Raw genomic sequence first — 20,364 nt, forward strand, 5'->3', positions numbered from 1 at the left:
TTAATTTTTAAGAAGAAATGGTATACCATGGGCATTAAATTGGAGCTGATGTTTCATTTTGTCCTTACACATTTTTTTTGTTGTTTTTTGAGGTATATACACATTGTATTAGAAAGACTTATTCAAACTTAAAATTGTTTCTGAAATTGGAGTCAGTGAAAAATTTTAGACATTATATACCATCAAGAAATTAGCTTAGGGCTGGAGAGATGGCTTAGCGGTTAAGTGCTTGCCTGTGAAGCCTAAGGACCCTGGTTCGAGGCTCAGTTCCCCAGGTCCCACGTTAGCCAGATGCACAAGGGGGCGCACGCGTCTGGAGTTCGTTTGCAGAGGCTGGAAGCCCTGGCGCGCCCATTCTCTCTCTCCCTCTATCTGTCTTTCTCTCTGTGTCTGTCACTCTCAAATAAATAAATAAATAAATTTTAAAAAAAGAAATTAGCTTATAGAAAAGAATACATTAAAGGTAAGGTTTATGATGCCATTGTCTCATGGAAAGTGAGAGGAGGATTTGAGAAACTTAACTGATATTTTCAGCTACTAATGTTTCACTTCTAATTGAAACATTTTGAGCTTTGTTGTGAAGTTAATTGGCCTCTAAAGTTAATGAGAAAACTTTATGCATAGCTACATTTCAGGATTCTTAAGACTTCTGTATTACAATAGTGGTTTGCTGCAGTAAATATCACAACTTCAGGAAGGCATCTGAGCTTAATGCCAATTTTAGTTTCTTAATATTAAACTTTATTTAGTGTGTGGTAAATCTTGAAGGGGAGGAGATGAGAGCACAGGATTGGATTAGAAAGTGTGGGGGAAAGGCATAAATTATTGCAATATGAAGCTTGTGGGAGGCGTAGAAGGAAACTGGCTCATGCCGGCTATAGGTATAATTCCTCGGCCTCGCTGATAACATTTGGTATAGTCAGTCTTTTAGGCACCTTTAATTTGTATTTTCCTAGTGAGGCTTAACAGCTTCACATGTTCTCATCAGTCATCTGTGCATTTCTCGTATCAAGTGCATTCTCAGATCTTCCAATGATTGGCTTTTTCCTTTTTTTCTCTTCTTTTTAAAAGTTGTTCATTTGCTGACTTTGAGGTGGTATTTATATACAATGGGTATAAATCATTCATCATACATGTGCTCTGCAAATATTCTCTCCCAGTCTGAGACTGGCTTTTCATTCAGCTGAAAATATATTTAAAGCAAAATGTTTTAGTTTTGATTTAACACAGCTTATTTATTTTATTTGTTCTTTCACACTTAAGGCTTCCAGTGTGACAGCTAAAAGTTTTTGTTCAAGCCCATAGTACAGAGATTTTGACTCATATCAGGTCTAAAAATTAAGCTTTATGTGTCACATTGTGGTCATTAACCTACTTTTATGTTATTTTATGGATAGTGTACACTTGTAAATATTCTTTCTTTTGTGCATAAGAATAGAAAATTATTTCTACATTTTTTATTAGACAAGTGGTCATTTCTCCACTAAATTAACTTTGAACCTTTGTAGAGAGTAAGTTATTTAAATGTGAATTATTTTGGAATGCTGTTCTGTGTAGTTGGCTTATTTGTGTCTTTTATGCCAATATCACACTCTCTCAACTATTGTAGCTTTATAGTAAGTCTTAAATTCACATGGTGCTCTCTCTCCAACTTTGTTTTTCTTTTACGGGATGTTTTGGCAGTTCTAGATCCTTTGCAGCTCCAAATGGTGTTTAAAATAGGCTTGTCTATTTCTGTTTGGATGGTTTCTATTGCTATATACTCAGGTTTATCATCTTTCCCTCTGAACTGTCTAATCTGCTGTTAATCCTCTCCAGTGTTTTTATATCACATCTCAGACATTGTGCTTTTCATGTGAAAAAGGCTGGATCTGCATTTTCATGTTTCCCATGTCCCTAATTATTAAGTTAAACATATACAGAACAGTTGTAACATCCCTTTAGTATCCATGTCTGCTAACTCTATAATCTGTATTAGTTGTGGGTTTGTTTTGGTTAATTAAAAAAAATTATTTATTTATTTATTTATTTATTTATTTATTCAGAGAGAGAGAGAGAGAGAGAGAGAGAGAGGGAGAGAGAATGGGCACACTAAGGCCTCTAGCCACTGCAAAGAACTCCAGACACATGCACCACCATGTACATTTGTCTGACTTACATGGTACTGGAGATTGGAACTTGGATCCTTGGGCTCCACAAGCAAATGCCTAAACTGCAAAGCCATCTCCCTAGGTTTCATTTTTATTAATCTTTATCTGTATTGTCTGCAATATATTCTTTCCTCTCTACATTTCTGGAAGTCTTTAATTAAATTCTAGAAACTCAATTTTACTTTTATAAAATTTATTTTTATCTTATTTTATTCTTTTATTAGTTATGCACATAGTGCATAAACAGCCTTGTTGGTACCATTGTTAGCCTCCTCCCTGTTGAAGTTACCCCTCCTTGTTGGGGAATATGGGTCATGCATTGTGTGGGTATCTATCAATTATGGGGAAGAGGCAATGTCCCTGTGTATAATGTCCCAATATGTGGCTTTAACAATCTTTCCACCCCCTCTTCTGTGAATTTCCCTTAGCCATATTGGGTTTGTTTTAGGTCTACTTCAGTGATGAGGTCTTGGGAGCCTCTGTGTCTCTGGTTTGATAGGAGTTGAGTGTTCTCTATGTCTATCTCCTTCACCGTTGTTCTGGTACCAGGTTCACCAAGAAAGCAGCACTCTTGCTTATTTCTCCAATTACTTTATGGTTTCAGCTGGGGCCAAATTGATGTGTGGTGGGCTGATTCTGTCCTCAGGATCTGTGTCCATCTGAAAAAGAGAAGCAAATTCTCCAATGGAGAGTGAAGTCAGCAATAGATAAATGGGATAAATGGGATAACCAATATTAGTTCAGAGAGAATTTAATAGGTGTAGGTCTTCTTGTAGCCCACAATTGGTGGGAGCTTGATGTTGGAGAACAGATATAGACATAGATAGATATAGATATAGATAGATACAGATATAGATTAGATATAGATATAGATATAGATATAGATCTGACTTGTTTTCCAGCTTGAGCTATGGGTTCTGTTCCACTGAGCCGAACTGAGAGCAGTTGGCTACCCACCATGGCTGTGTGCCACTATTGCACTTGTCTGAGCATTACGTCAGGTTGTTTGCTGTTGAGTAGCTTAAACAATGAGTTGCTTGGACAGATGTTGGTCATTTTCCCCCAGTCACTCATGTAGCTAACTGTATGGGGACTGACTTCCAGATTCCAGCCAGGTCACTCCATGTTCTATACCAACAGCATATGATGTCTTTGGCAGTAGGGTCTTACCACTAATGTTTGGTGGGTCATCAAGTGCTCTGACAGAAATCTGTTTTATTTCAGGAAACCTTGTAGGTCTCTCTGATCAACAGCTCATTGTGGATGTTAACCACATGCTGGTACTGGGAGTTATAGGCCAGTGCTAAGGGAAAAGAAGGAAGAAAAAGATACATAATATAAAAGAGAAAGAGAGGAGAGAGAAGAGGGAGAATGAAACAGGAGAAGATTAAGGTTAGTCTTCATCATACCCTATCCAGGGCCCTGTGATTCAGGTGTTCCCTCTAAGGACCTGATGAAGGTTCAACCTTTTCGTCTATTTTTGAGGACATAGGATTTTATGGTATCATTTCCATTGGGGTCCTTATTTATTTATTAGGAGAGAGAGGGAGAGTGTGAGAATATAGGTGTGCCAGGACTACTGCATACTTGCTCCAAATGCATGAGTCACTTTGTGCATTTGGTTTTATGTTGGTACTGGGGAATTTAACCTGGGTCCTTAAGCTTTGCAGTGAAGTACTTTACCACTGAGCCAATTATGAGCCCAATTTTACTTTTTTGGTTGCTGGATATTTTTACATTCTTATCAAAATACTTGCTCTGTTACATGACATGGTTTTGACTTTAATAAATAGTTCAATTTCTTTGCATCTCCTAGTATTTGAAAATTTGCTAGACAAGACAAGAACATCATTGGCCAAGGCTGATTACCCCCACAAATGCTAAAGACATTCCTAAATACTCTCCCCAGTGGCCTTCAGATGCAGTGCCCACCAGGGTGGGCGCAGGCCCTGTTCTGACACATTATGCATACAGCTCACCTTTCCCCGCAGTACTTAGCCTTGGGAAGGTTCGGACACACATACATTAATAAACGTCCTCCTTAGTACTTGGGGGTTTCCAAAAGAGCTCCTGAGTTCTATCTTGTTTAGACCCATCTTGTCTTGCCTGGTTGCTCTGTTCCCTGTCCCCTTCCCATCAAGTCTCCAGAGATACCCTCACTCTTCACAGTCTAGAAGTTCAAGGCCCAGACTAAGAAACCAATGGACCCTGCTTCCTATTTCCCTATGTCTTAGAACATCTTGGTCAGATGTCCAGTGCCTTCTGAACCACTGTCTTATGTCCTTTTCTGTTTTGTTAATTGATTCAGGAAAGAGAAAGAGAGTAAATCTGCTTTCTTGCTACTCTGTCTGGGCTAGAAACTAGAGACCCAGTCATATGTTTTACACAATTTTGTTTTTTAGATTTCTTTCTGCTGAATTCTGCTGGACAAAGATATTTGATGTATTACTTGAATAGAGTATATAAGTTTAGTTTCCAGTATTTCTAAGTTATGTTGAAGATACTCAGCATATAGCATTTTGTCGTTTATGGAGGCTTTTTTGTTTTTGTTTTTGCAAAATGAAGATGAAGCAATGACTTTATTGGCTGACCTGAAATTCACTCTGTAGTCCCAGATTGGCTTCTAACTCACAGCAATCCTCCTACATCTGCCTCCCAAGTGCAGGGATTAAAGGCATGTGCTACCATGCCCAGCTACTCTTGGTTTTAGAAGGAAACCTACAAACAATTTGAAATACTTGAAAATCTTATAAAGTATGCCTTAAACCTGTCAAAAAGTTTTACCATATTTTAATGACTTAAGAGTTATTTATTTTATTTTGTTTATTTATTTCATTGTTATTATTTATTAATTTAATTATTTTTGTCTTATTTTATTTAATAAATTAAGAGTTACTTATTTATTTAAATAGAAATAATTTTTATAGATTGCATATAATTGTACTTTAAAACATTAGATTATTCTCTTCTAATTTTTAAAACAAAACTATATACTTGTAAATACTACATGGAGAACACAGTGTAAGAGTAATTTTATTCTGAAGTGCAGCAGCTTTGAGATGACATATGTCATCAATTGAAAGAGAACTGTCTTATAAAATTTAGAAATAAAGCTTAGACTATGTTTATTAACAGTTCACAGCAGCTAGTTATCTTCCTTATGACTAAATCATATAAAATATGTCTGTTTTTCACTAAATAACCAGTTATTGAATTCCAGACACAAAACTGCCATAATTTGACAAAACATTTGCTTCACAACACTTAAATGTGTCCTGGACAGACTGACTTTATACTTATTGAGAAAGCACAGTACCAAAACTATGGCATTTAAAAGATACACTGCAATAGGCACAGAGTTGAAACAGGTATCATTAATGTCATATGAGTATGAGTAGGATTTTAGCTAGACAGCATATTTAAAATGATCTATCACATGTGACTGTATTTTGAAGGACACACCAGAAGTAGTGGGTCATAGAGCCTATTTTGAATCATAGAGACATGTTCTGAGACAGTGTTGTTACCTGTGTAAATATTATGCATTGATATACTATTTGTTACAAGAGGAATTCAGGAAGTTGCTTGGGAAGGAATCAGTGTGGCTCTAAGTAATCAGGACACTTGGCAGTGTCACAGAGTGAGGCATAAACAGGTGCACAGACATGAGGGGGACAGGAAACATCTGCCTCTGAGGGAATCTGCAAATCCCCGGAAGTGGAACAAGTGACAGATTTGAGTTGATGAGTGACACTGAAAATGTGTTGTGTTGGAGGCTATTCTTGTTGCCTTCAAAATCTGTTTTAATTTTGAGTTATTTGAACTGTTAGTCTGAATAAGTAAGAAAATCATGTGTGAAAAACAAATTGTGTGATTTAAATGAACATGAATTTCAGGAATAAGGGCATGATATGACCATTTTCTTTGTTTCTGGGGACAAATGTGTCAGCAAATTACGAGTACTGTGTAATTACACAAAGAAATTATTTGGATACAATATTGGATGCATGTTCATTCATTCTTTCGGCAGTATACCTTATGTCCCTGCCATGTGTCCAGCACTAGGCAGTTACATTTAACTTGCCACAGATAAGCACTTCATTTACTTACTTCATTATACGTGTGTAGTCATGTTGAAAAGGATCTTTAATATTTCTCATTTGTCATCATGAATGCTGTTAAAATATGATATTGACAACTGAGAGTCAAAAGAATTTGGACTATCTTACTCTAATACAGTTTTATAAATTTCCAAATTCTGATTGTGGTTTCATTTAAATGCTAGGCATTGTCTTACACCATTGTTTAGATCTGCGATTCTGCATGCATATAGTGATCAATATAAACAAATATTTGTGTTGCATTTTATGTACTGCTGAGTCCAGCACGCCAATCTAGGGCTATATTTAGTCGAATAGCTGTACCCAGGAGTCCCAGAGAGGCTGTGCTTCTAGTTTTGAAAGTTTTTACTTTAGTTGACACAAAGTTGAAGAATAAAAATTATGAGGACTTGCTTTTTCTCAGAAAGAAACAGAGCGCACAGTGTTCTCAAAACTCTATAAATGGGTTTTATCTTCATTCCTTCCTGTCTCCAAGTTTTCTGTAAGATCACAAAAAGTCAGAAGATAAGGCTAAGATACCCCTCATCCTACATTAGTGACTGAGACAGCTGACAGTAAGATGCTTTTGAAATCTTTATCAAGTGTACCCTGTGTGCAAACAATGGTGGACAAATTAGAGCTGTTTATATTAGAAAATAACTTAGGTAAGAAAGTGGCCAACATTTTAATAATATAGCAGTTTCCACTTCCATGCTTAGTTAGTAATGAGAACTCAGCCTTGATAGTCATCATTTTGTTTTGTATTCTAAGTCATGGTTAAATCCTTTCCACGCTAAAATTATATTTGTATGGATAAAATTCTGAAACATTTGCCACATCTTGCTTCAGAGCTAGCTAGCTGCGTTTTACTAGTAAGTCTAGAAATTCAAATATATAATAATACTTAGGGCTGACATGTGGAAAGAAAATATTTGAAGATATTGTCATAAAATATTTCATATATACATAATGTATAGTAAAAACATATCATTTATAAAGTTTAAAATCTTAAAACTAAAGTACTGTTGGGCTAGGGAAATTGCTCACTAGTTAAATGTGCTTGCTTGCAAAGCCTACTGACCAGAGTTCAATTCCTGAGTACCTACATAAAGCCAGATGCACAAAGTGGTGGTGTATCTGAAATTTGTTTTCAGTGTCATTAAAGATATATATATATATGAAGAAAATAAAAAGATATATATCTAATCATTAAAAGTACTATGTAATAAGCTTTCTGCTATTCACATGGGCCCAGAGGTATGAATTGTGGAACTAAGAGTATAAAGGATGAGGGAAAACTTGCCAGTATATTCCCACAACTTATACCTAGAGGTAAAATAGTGACACTTTGAAGGTTTGGGTTTATTTTTATTATTATTTGTTTGTTTTGTTTTGAAACTGGGCTTGACTCGAATTTCCAACCTTCCTGCTTCAGTCTCCTGAGTACTTGGATTACAGACAAGAGCCACTACCCCTAGAACTTTGAATATTTATTTTGTATTCACAAAATTAAAAAGCGAAGCCATGTCCCAGCCCCAGTGGGAGAAATCACCCCCTGGAAGGAAGTGGACTAGTGTCAAAGAGAAGCTGCGTCTCAGAGAGCATGCACTGTAGTGTATGGGAGACTCAGGAATGCAAATGTCCCCTGGCCTAAGACTAATCTCCACAGAATTTTGTTTTAAAGGCCTGTCCAGGAGATGTGCAAGACCAGACTATTGTCTTAATGTAGACAATCATATCCTTTATGCTATTTAAAAAGTAAAGGTCATTACTAAATAAACTCTTTTGGTGAAGCAATGTGAAACGATGGGAAGACAGATGTTCCCACACATAGGCAGTCAGGTTCTTGCCTTGCTTCCCCACAGGCAGTGGCTGCGGCCTCGGCTGCGTCCAGAGACTTCAGTGGAATAGGCGGGCTGGGGGAGCTCTTGGAGAGTTCTTCAGAAGCCTCGAAGTTGAGCTCCAAGAGCGCCAAGGAGTGGAGGAACCGCAGGAAGAAAAGGAGACAGAGAGAGCATCTTGAAGGCAGCCACAGAGAGGGAGACAGGTTCCCCAAGTCGGAGTCGGAAGACAGTGTCAAACGCAGGAGCTTCCTGTTCTCACTGGACTCCAACCGGCTGACCGGCGACAAGAAGCTCTGCTCTCCTCATCAGGTAACTGGGTTTGCTAAGTTTCTAGTTTGCTTGGTCTTCTCATTGCCACAATACATTTTGGTCAATCTGTAGTATTTTCACTTGAGTCACAGGATGCTATATGTTCACGTTTTTATTATACAATGTCTTGAAAAGTGATCTTACAGTCTTAAGCCATATATGTTTTAATTTATGGTCATTGTCTTCAAACATGACATGTGTTTGAGACCACTTTTTGTTGTTGTTGTTGTTTTGTTTTTGTTTTTCTGGTAGGGTCTCACTCTGGCCCAGGCTGACCTGGAATTCACCATGTAGTCTCAGGGTGGCCTTGAACTCATGGTGATCCTCTTACCTCTGCCTCCAAGTGCTGGGATTAAAGGCATGAGCCACCATGCAAGACCACACTTTTTGTGTGTGTGTTTTGGTTTTTCCAGGTAGGGTCTCACACTAGTCCAGGCTGACCTGGAATTCACTATGTAGTCTCAGGATGGCCTCAAACTCAACGGCGATCCTCCTACCTCTGCCTCCGAGTGCTGGGATTAAAGGCGTGCACCACCACACCCAGCTCAAGACCACGTTTTTGATGGGCCTTTTCCTTCTTGATAGAATCTTCATCCTGGACTTTTCAGGGGTTCTTGTTTTGGAAGCTCTTCATATGTTTTCCATTTTAAGGACTCAGATAAATCTAACTTCTGTATTTGTGTATCCTTGCATTTAAAATAGGAATTTAGATTAAAAATGTATAAATTTTGAAAAAAAATGCCTCAAGATAGGCCTGTATGAGCTCATGTGAAAATGGGGCTGTGGCAAGTCTCCTCCATGATGACCCTAAGCCCCTCCACACTAGGATGGACTTACAGCCTCAGTGCTCTTCAAAGAAGTCCATCAAAGTCAGTCAGTTTTTGTGCTCACTCAAAGGCTGCTACCCAATTTCTCTACATATTTCTACGTCAAAGGGGAAAAACATAATTTCAGCTCTTTCTTGTTAATATATCTTGTAGGGTAAATAACATGAAGACTAATAATTCTGGTATCTGTGATAAATATGGTTATTGTCTTAAACACTACTTGGTGCCATTAGAATTTCATGTGATATAAACTATAAACTCTTATAATCATAATAACTGTATCCAAAACAATATTTTAGAGTCAGTGATTTTAGGGTCATTCTAAACATTGATTTAATGCAAAAAAAAAAAAAACCCTCTAGAAACCAACCGTGAATATGATATCCTGTTTATAAGGAACAAATTCTTTAATGAGAACACAAGGGATAATCACAAATTTAGTCCAGTAAAATATTTAACTCGTCTTTTCTGGTTAATTTTTAATTTCTTGCTTTTTAAAAAAGATTTATTTATTTATTAGAGACAGGGAGAGAGGGAGAAAGAATGGGCACAACAGAGCCTCCAGCCACTGCAAACAAACTCTAGACACCCATGCCACCATGTGCATCTGGCTTACATGGGACCTGGAAAATCAAACCTGGGTCCTTAGGCTTTGCAGGCATGTACCTTAACCACTAAGCCATCTCTCCAGCCCATGTTTGTTTTTGAGACAAGTTCTCACCACATAGCCCAGACTGGCTTTAGCACCTCACTACAATCCTACTTCTGCCTTCTAAGTGCTAGAATTAAAGGTAGGTATCACTACATGCAGCTAATACTCTTAGCTCTTAGCTGGGAGAAAAGAGAATATACAAATTGTCAGTAGAATTTGCTTATTTATAATTTACATTGATTAAGTAAATAAAAAGTAAAAATAATAAACTCTATATTAACAATTTAAAATTTGCATTCTCATATTAGGACAAATAGACCTTTAAATGTAATTCAAGATAAAACAATTTTCAAATGATTGTACCAATATTAAGAGATCCAAGTGCCACCATCTTGCAAAATAATACAAATATAGAATATGACACTTAACCAATATAGTATATTTGAGACTATGTGAAGCTCTGCAGTTCTCCAGATCATATTTTCCTAAAAATATATTTTATTTTATTTACTTATTTGAGAGACAGAATGGATATGCCAGGGCCTCTAGTCCTGCAAACAAACTTCAGATTCGTGCACCACCTTGTGCATCTGGCTTATGTGGGTACTGGGGAATCAAACCTGGGTTCTTTTGACTTTGCAGACAAGTGCCTTAACTGCTAAGCCATCTCTCCAACCTAAATATATCTATATAAAATTAAAAGAGAGCCGGGCGTGGTGGCGCACGCCTTTAATCCCAGCACTTGGGAGGCAGAGGTAGGAGGATCGCTATGAGTTCGAGGCCACCCTGAGACTACATAGTGAATTCCAGGTCAGCCTGGGTAGAGTGAGACCCTACCTCAAAAAATAAAAAAAAAAAATTAAATTAAATTAAATTAAATTAAATTAAAAGAAACTCTTGTTATTTTGGCATTCTTAAAACTACTGGAAGTGATTAAGGTTCCCAGTATTTATTACCACAAGATAATGGATGTTATGAAACTTGAATTTATGTCTCAGCTACAAGCTAGTTATGTAACGTTAGTCAAGTCACTTGAACTTTGGAATTGTCTGTAAAATGATATAATGCCTAACTTAAAAAGTTATAGAGAATTAAGCATTATATGAGAATCTGTATCACAAAGAGTATAAATTAAAATGAATGAATTCAAACAAAAGAAACAAATGAGGGGCTGAAGAGATGGCTCAGCCATTAGGGCACTTGCCTGAAAAGCCTAAGGACCCAAGTTTGACACCCTAGTACCCATGAAAAGTGAGATACCAAGGTGCCACATATGTCTGGAGTTCATTTTCAGTGGTTAGAGGCCCTGGCAAATCCATTCTTTCTCTCTGTTTCTCTCTCTCTCTCTCTCATTCTCTCTCAGATAAGTAAATAAAATATTTTTAAGGAAGAAGCTAAAAGAAATAAGTAGCAATATTTGCATGGCAATGTGATTTTGAAAATGGCATTATATCCTTATTGTGTCAAAGGTTGAAGATTAGTTCCTTCAAGTAATAAGTGTTAATGACCCTTTTATGGCAGAAACAGTTCTAGGTGTTAGATATCTGCTGATGTTACAGAATCTAATTCTACAGGGTACTAAAAAGCAGTAAACAAAGGAGACATGTTACATGCTTGTTGTAGTCAGTTTTGAATTTTGGGCAGAAATCACCTGACCAAGAGCAGCTTGTGTGAGGAAAGGGTTTATTTTGGCTTACAGGCTCAAGGGGAAACTCCATGATGGCAGGGGAAATGATGGCCTGAGCAGAGGGTGAACATCACTTCCTGGACTATATCAGGTAGACAACCACAACAGGAGAGTATGCCAAACATTGTCAAGGGGAAACTGGTTATAATACCCATAAGTCTGCCACCAACAATACACTGCCTCCAGGGGCATTAATTCCCAAATCTCCATCAGCTGGGAACCTAGCATTTAGAACACCTAAGTTTATGGGGAACACCTGAATCAAACCATCACAATACTCGTATGTATTACATACTGTAACAGGTGATAGTGCTACATGAACAAGGGTCATAATTAGAAGTACAATCCTAAATTGAGTGTAACCAACCTTCTAAGATTTAAAGGAGGTTATCTCATGGAATAGCATTTTAGGCTGATGGAAGGGACATTGCAAAACTGTGATGTGAAACTATGCCTACATTGCTCAAAAAGCAACTAGGAGACTTGGGTGGCCTGAAATTGAGTGAATGTTGAAGGCAAGGGCAGAAGGAAGGTAGCTGATAACCAACAGGTTAACATAAAAAACAAAACCACTATGTGCATCTATTAAATTCATTTTATAATTATAGATAGATAGATAAAGGATAGATGATAAATAATAGACAAGATAAAATACTTAGATAAAAATTTAAAAGTAAAAGAAGTTACCTATTAGCTTGGATCTACAAATTCCACTACAAACAAGCAGAGGACATTAGCAGCACTTTCAAGCAAAGCACTTCCAGAAGCATGTTACAAATCAGCTTTGTAAACTGAAAAGATGCTCTTGTAAGAAGGAGAGAGACAGTAACAGTAGCAGGGACAGGATACTAAAGCTGGAGTGATCATAGTGTTCAAAACAAACACATCTCCCAGAAAATGTCAAAGTAGAGAATCCATAAACTATGGGCAGCATGTCCTCCTGTACTGTTGTAAACTTTAAATGCTATTTTCCACGTATTACATTTACATTGTAATAGATATTCATAATACAACATGAAAAATGATCAAGAATTATACAGTGGAAACTGAATTGCCCGAAGGATTTTGACTATGCTGTTTAGTTACCTGGGACGATCTATTTTAAACCAGAAGCCATACAGCTATAACCAAATGTAGTTGCTGACTTAATAAGACAGTGAAAAGTACGCTTGTGTGAAAGTGCAATCTAGGTGAGCATTGACGTCAGAACACCTGTGAACTCCAGGCATCTTCTTCATGCCGAACACTTTGAGTCAAGACCCTCTAAGCAGGGTTGTGTCACACAGACTCAATTGCTGCTTTTTTTTTTTTTTCTTTTCTTGTTGGAAATTGAGAAAAAGTCCATATTTATCCTCTTAAGGAAAACTAAAAAAATGGTACCTGCAATTTATGTTTTGACAGGCCAGGAGAGTGGTCCCTTCTCCCTTCAGCATGAAAGCTCTTTCCCTAGAGAAAGGGCTGCCACAGCTGTGGGTATTCCCTTTTGCTACATTTTCTAGTGTGTTATTTTTAGTTTATTTTCTCTGAATACTATTTTTGTCATCTTCTTTTTCAGTCTCTGTTGCCTTGAAAGCTTTGCCCACACCCATTATTATACTTTCCAAAGAGTGAATAGAAGTTTCAAATAAACTCAAAGATCTGGAACGCCTCTGAAAATACCCAGGCATAAAAAAATGCAGATTAAAGCCATGTACCCAATATGTTCAACATGGAAAACACACCCTAACATTATATAAGCAGATTTTCCCATTACTGAAGACAGCTGCATAACATACATATATTAAGATGATTACTGTAAACCACCTTAGAAATTAATATGAGACATAGCAAGCATAATGTAATGTAAGCATAAGCATTTGGAATCACCTGAAATGTGTTTAAAAATCAATGTTCCTGAATCCCATGTCTTATGTCTTTGTTTCCTGTTGCTATAGTATAACACATACAAATTTTTATTTTGATTTATAATCTGGAGACTAGGAAGTCCAAGAATATGGCAATAGTTTCAGCCTGGCTTCTAATGAAGGCCTTGTGACTAGAAGAGTGAATGGACCCACATAGATGATAGAAGAGGAGACAAGTCTATAATAGCTAACTCATTCTGAGCAGAAGAGCATTCATCCATTCATGAGGGCTCCATGCCCATGTTACAAACACCTGCCATGAGATACCAGCTCCCCACACTGGCCATTGAGGAATTAAGTTTGTACCACATGAATGTTGGGGCCACACATTCAAATGATATAAATCCTACTTACTGAATCAGAAATCCAAATTGTAATTTCCTAAAAATTTATAGTTTCAACATGTAAAGTGATTTACACAAGAGTTTTCCATGCATTAGTCCTGATTATAGACAATATTTATTACTTAAATGAAATCTGAGGAAATTAATTACAGAATTATCACTATTTTTATTAATGAGTTGGCCTAGTCTTGATCACCTTGAAGGGAATCAGCCTAACCATTGTCTGTCATTAACTGAACTCTTGTGTTATAACATGTGTCACACAGATAGCCCAGAGGGATATCTTTCAAGAAGATGGCTGAGACAGAGGGCAATAATTTGAGAAAAGCCATAAAAATAAAGCTAAAAATTGGGCTTAAGAAATCCAGCCTGTCCTAGTTAGGCAGAAAGAGCAAAGGTTATCTTGAGTCTGTTTTTCCTTTTTCTCCACTAAAGCTATTATATTTGCATTTGCACTGAAGAAGAAAGGAAATGTTCTGACATGTTTGTTTATACAGAATTTGGTCTTCTTTCTTCCTTGAGAAAGAGTGCTAGCCTAGAACTTTGAACACTCTGCTTCTGTCTGCAGAGTGCTGGAGTTGTGCCACCATACCCACACTTGTCTGCACAGGCATACCTGCATGCATGCATTTGCACATTGTGTGTAATTATGGTAGCTGTGAAGCAGTGTAGGAAAGGGAGCAGGGCATCAGGCAAAGGGAGCAAAGAAGAATGCCATGGTTAATGATGAGGGAAGAAAACATTGTCGACTAACTGTAGGTAGTTCTAAAAACTATCACCCAGGTAGAACCAACACTGAATTATTTGATGCTGGCAGTTTAAAATCCATTCAAAAAGAAAGGCCTTGATCTAAACCCCATTTTTAAGTACTAGAGAACACTTTGCTGATTTCTTTGTGGATATCTACTTTAAAAATAATGTTTTTAACAATGTGGGTTGAGAAGGTGGCCCAAGGACAACATATTCACCTAGTCCACATTGAGGCCTAGTGATGATTCCTCAGGAATGAAAAAAATAAAACTGCAAAAGTGAGTTAGTGAGAAAGAGAAAATGTGCAAATTTTTTTTTATAATATAATCACCGTATTCTTGTTAACATAACTGAAGTGAAATCAGAGGAGTCATTTTTGATCAAGCCATGCTCTATATTTTGATTCTTTAAAATAGTGTTAAATTTTGAGCAGGAATAATAACGTATATAACATTAAGATCCTCTGGTGTTTGCTCCAACCCAGTCTCCAATACAGTGTGAGTCATTGGCTGCCATGTGGAAAAGAGTTAGGGAATTTGGAAGGTAAATTCTATGACTTTTGTTCCTTTGTAAATAGAAACAAATGGGTCTAGAGAAAAATGTTCATTTCGGAATCCAGAAAAGAATGGAGATATGATGGTATTTTTTTTTTTTTTGAGGTAGGGTCTTGCTGTAGACCAGGCTGACCTGGAATTCACTATGTAGTCTCAAGGTGGCCTCGAACTCATGGTGATCCTCCTACCTGTGCCTCCCAAGTGCTGGGTTTAAAGGCATGTACCACAATGCCCGACATATGATGGTATTTTTAAAACTATGGTAATGTTCAAGATGCTAATTTGACATAAATATTTATAATTTGAACCAAAAGTCTAACTTAGGCTAAAACAATGGCCTTCAGACCATAGCACTGAGAAGTGAAAGCTACCTGCTCCTTGTTTGGCCAACACTCCCCCTGGCCAAAATAAATACCGTACCTACTCCATATCTGATTCTTTACCTGTTGCCTTATTGAAATGTGATCCATCTCACAGCACTATGTTAAAGGTTCAATGGGATGGTTGTTCGTATAGGTAATAGCAAACCAGAATTCTTCTAATAGCATTTTTTATAACTAAAGTTATACTGAAATTACTGTATGATCATTACTAAAAAATATTAAGACATATGTATTACCTATAAGCTTGATAATCTATCTTTAAGAGCAAGACTACTTCAACCTCAAAACAAGTCATTTCTGCAATGTTGAGATTTCTGTTAGACAATTATGTCCCACCCTGTCCCTCGATTTCTTCCTCCTTGCTTTCTCCTCAGTCTCTGTTGAGTATTCGTGGCTCCCTGTTTTCCCCAAGACGCAATAGCAAAACGAGCATTTTCAGCTTCAGAGGTCGGACAAAAGACGTGGGATCTGAAAATGACTTTGCTGATGATGAGCACAGCACATTTGAAGACAGCGAGAGCAGGAGAGACTCTCTGTTTGTGCCGCACAGACCTGGAGAGCGACGCAACAGTAACGTTAGTCAGGCCAGTATGTCATCCAGGATGGTGCCAGGGCTTCCAGCCAATGGGAAGATGCACAGCACTGTGGATTGCAATGGTGTGGTTTCCTTGGTGGGTGGACCATCAGCTCTTACGTCACCTACTGGACAACTTCAGCCAGAGGTGATAATAGATAAACCAGTACTCTTGACAGTGTACTTCAACTTGAAATCATCCAGGCATGGGCAGCTTAGCATGCCCTATTTTCCCACTTCCCCAAAATGAAAGCACTTACAACAAAACATGATTGACTGAATAGAAAGCCAGTGTCTTGAGAACCATACTTGAATGGTTTGAGAGCATTAGCACTTTAGGTGAAAAGGACTCAATCTTTAGATTCTGGGATAAATCACAAATCTTAAAATTCAGTAGACCTACTGAACAATAGTAAGCACTTTGACATCCAAATTTTTATTATCAATATAAGCTTGCTTTAAATTATTTATTAGTCTATATTATGAAAGTTTGTATTCTTAAAACTAAATATTTTAATGACAATATTTCAGTAATTATATTCCTTTTAAATGACTAAAATTATATCTGTTGATTTCTATAGGATAGCATATAGAAATAAAGAATCTCAGGAAAGCACACACATTTCATTGTACATCTGTGTTTGTGCATGAAAAAAATATTGACCCACATGTACCAGTATTGTCAATATAGCCTCAATGAAGATAATTAAACCTGAGACTATATATTCATATTTATTTTGTGGGAAGATTGACTTATTTATCATTGATATAGGCTGAAAATATAATTTTATTTTAATGAAATGACTGATTTCGGCATGCTAATGAAAATTTCCCCTCAAGCTTTTCCATACTAATTATAATATTTATAAAATATACTTGGTTTATTTGATCACATAGCCAGTGAATTCTTGTCAAAGAGCATCCCCTGTAATCATTTTCTAAAAGCTAATGTAATGATCAATTCAACATTTTACTATTACTTGAAAACTGTTACCTGAAAAAAAAGCTGCATGAAGCATGATTTTCCCAAGAAGTGCTATGTGGTCTTGTGTTAGTCATTGAGGTTTTGGTTTGAGCCATCAGGATTTGGTTTGCAGGGCACCACCACTGAAGCAGAAGTCAGGAAGAGAAGACTCAGTTCTTACCAGATCTCCATGGAAATGCTAGAGGACTCCTCGGGAAGGCAAAGAGCCATGAGCATTGCCAGCATCCTGACCAACACAATGGAGGGTGAGGAGCAGGCTGTGAGAGCTTTCCATTCATTCTATGCTGCATGAAACTGTGCTGTTGATCACTTCTTCCAAGGACTGGAACTGTGTTATGGACATATATGATGCAGTGAATGATTAGCATATTCCTTACAAAAGTACTGTTGGCCTGGATATTTTTTACTTGGATCCTTCTTGGTAGAAGGATCATTTTTTTAAACGGCTTGGTATTGTATTACTGAAGATGCTACAGTAGCCTCAAGAAAAGAGTAAATTCTTCTTCCTTAAAGTCTGAAATGTAGACATAAGGGGCAATGATGTTAAGATAGAGAGGAATGTGAATGAGTTAGGCAGATACCTGTTTATCACTCACACAAGGACCCTATGATGTTTTTCTTCCATCTTCTGCACATATAACAATTATGAAATTTATGTGGAGGATGGCTAACATGTCTGCTGACCATATTTACTAAATTTAACAACACCGTATGGCTTCCATAAAATTTCTATTTAGGGCTTGGGAAACAGCTCAGTGGGGAAAGGCCCTTGTTTGCAAAGCCTTCTGTCCTAGGTTCCATTCTCTAATACCTACATAAAGCCAGAGGCACAAAGTGGTAGATGCATCTGGAGTTTGTTGGCAGCAGCAAGAGGCCCTGTCATGCCCCTGCTAATAAATAATAAAGAAAAAATTAAATTCTAATTTGATAGTAAATGTATTGCATTTTCTGACCAATCATTATTTATTTTAAAGAACAATATTAAATTTAATGTGCAATCACCAGCAACAGCAATCCCATTTTACTGTTATTTCCTGCTTTTCTTCTTCATTACCCTGTACCCCCCAGAACTTGAAGAATCTAGACAGAAGTGTCCTCCTTGCTGGTACAGATTTGCCAATGTGTTCCTGATCTGGGACTGCTGTGATGCCTGGTTGAAAGTAAAGCATGTTGTGAATTTAATTGTTATGGATCCATTTGTTGACCTGGCCATCACGATCTGCATTGTCCTCAATACCTTGTTCATGGCCATGGAACACTACCCCATGACTGATCAGTTCAGTAGTGTGCTGACTGTGGGAAACTTGGTAAGTGCCTTTAAAACTCACTTATTTCCCTTGGCAAGGAAAGGAGAGAGACCAAAGTGAAACACCATCTGTGCTGTGTTAAACCCAAAATGATATCTTTTCTTTTCACAAGCTAAAGGAATATTTCAGGACCTCTCAGAAGATCTAAAATGCATATGATGTCAGCACTGATTGTGCAGGGTAGGCCAATATTTATGCTGATTAGTCCTTGTGTCTTAAAATTGATTTTACTCTGTACATAAAGTAAAAACATAATTGTTGAAAATGGAGTTATCTATTAACAAAAATCTTTTTTGGAAGATACAAAAGAAAAAATCATGGATGAAAAATTATATTTATTGGATTTTCAGCATATCAGTGAATATATCCATAGGTAATAATATACTTAACTGGATTTTCAAATAAGTGACTCTCTCCACTTTATAAGATAATAAAACTTGGCCTCGATTAACCTTACATGATTGGAATTTAGCTGTGATAACATTGACTCATTTTATCATATTCTAAGATAATTCAAAATATTGAATATTATTTTGGGATTTTATAACACATTCTTAACACTAGTTCATAAGCTTGTGACCCACCAATAACTCGGATTCATTGCTAATTATAAATAAGTAGTAAAACTTTATTGCATTTCATTTTAACTATATTGAAAAAATCTGATAACTTTGTAATTTTCTGAAATAAAAGGATCTGAATATTAAAATATTTTAATCTGAATTTTGTTATTCTCCCCTTAAAAATATTCAGTAGTCATAATAAAAGTGGGTGATATATTTTAATTTAATTGTATATCCTTTGTATACCTCTACAAGGAAGTATGTTGTAATTTGGTTGGTTTTTTTTTTTTTTTTTTTTTGCTATTAAGATTCAGTACTTGGCAGCCATAGTTTAGGCAATATTAGTGAGCACTCTTTTCTTGGGTATTACCAACAAAACTTGTGAAGGGCTCAAAATCTGTAATACTGAACATTTCTGAGGTAGTCAGAGCAGGTGTTATGGCAATACCAGCATAGATGGAGATGTCACAGGTTGAGTTCAAGAAGGAACACCATGAACAACAATTCTATGTGAGCCAACACTATGAGTTCATGTGGTCACTGATGGTGGTGCTTGGTGCCAAGCAACAGTGTCATCATTGCATACTGTGTACATGTCTACACTTCATCTTACAGTATTGAAGCAGGGTTTTTATTCTAACACAACAGAAGTTTGGCCTATCAGCCAAAGTGCAAATCTTAAGCCACTACATAGAGCTAGATGGGTATTTACTTGCAGTGGCAAGAGACCCTGAAGTGTGCATACACACACACAAAGAAAATAAATAAATAACTTTAATAAATTTTCAGCTAGGCCCACCCTTATTATTCCAGGACTTGGGAGACCAAACTAGGACTATCCCCATGGGTTCAAGGCAAGCCTGGGTTATAGAGTGAGTTTCAGATTGATCTGGGCTAGTTTGAGACCCTGCCAAAAAAAAAAAAAAAAGAAAGAAAGAAAGAAAGAAAGAAATATATTTGCCATTTAGCCATACTTTTGGTTTTAAAGTGATTGATCTAGCTTTTGTGGCTGTGTGTTCTTATACATCTTCTGAATGTATAAGAAAATTACTGAAATGGATGGGTAGTTATGTATTATAACCCCCATCTTTCATTAGTTTTCCTTAATTTTAATCTTTGAAATGCCTTTTACTTATAAATTTATGCCTTCTTACAATTAAATAAAACTTTAGTACCTAATATCTACAAATGGTTCAACTAAAAATGTTTGGTATAAGTGATTCCTTTTTGTAGTTTCTTGGAAGTGACTTATACTAGGAATGTGTTGCTTCTTTGTGAATGAATGTTAAGAGTCATGATTGCAAGAGGTGCTACTTAGCTTGTTAAACCCTAAAGATAATGTCATTATCCTTCCAACCAAAGGGATCTAATCATGCTTTTCAAATTCAGGAATCTCTATTTGTGATCATCAAATGTGCTTTAAGACACCTC

At 36.8% G+C, this 20,364-nt stretch overlaps 1 protein-coding gene across 13 annotated transcripts in view; it reads left to right on the top strand.

Moving 5' to 3' along the window:
- Scn3a (sodium voltage-gated channel alpha subunit 3) overlaps window positions 1-20,364 on the top strand; it is a 113,379-nt gene that overhangs the window by 45,792 nt on the left and 47,223 nt on the right. For 7 of the 13 annotated variants that reach the window (XM_045146786.1, XM_004651899.2, XM_045146789.1 and 4 more), the window contains 4 exons: window positions 8,116-8,403; window positions 15,879-16,226; window positions 17,176-17,308; window positions 18,132-18,370. In XM_045146786.1, coding sequence (XP_045002721.1) covers window positions 8,116-8,403; window positions 15,879-16,226; window positions 17,176-17,308; window positions 18,132-18,370 — 1,008 coding nt within the window. Of the gene's footprint in view, window positions 1-8,115; window positions 8,404-15,878; window positions 16,227-17,175; window positions 17,309-18,131; window positions 18,371-20,364 lie in introns of those variants that run through there. The other 6 variants (XM_045146792.1, XM_045146793.1, XM_004651904.2 and 3 more) reach the window with 4 other exon arrangements.

Source organism: Jaculus jaculus, chromosome 4, assembly GCF_020740685.1.
Source record: "Jaculus jaculus isolate mJacJac1 chromosome 4, mJacJac1.mat.Y.cur, whole genome shotgun sequence".
Classification (NCBI taxonomy): domain Eukaryota; kingdom Metazoa; phylum Chordata; class Mammalia; order Rodentia; family Dipodidae; genus Jaculus; species Jaculus jaculus.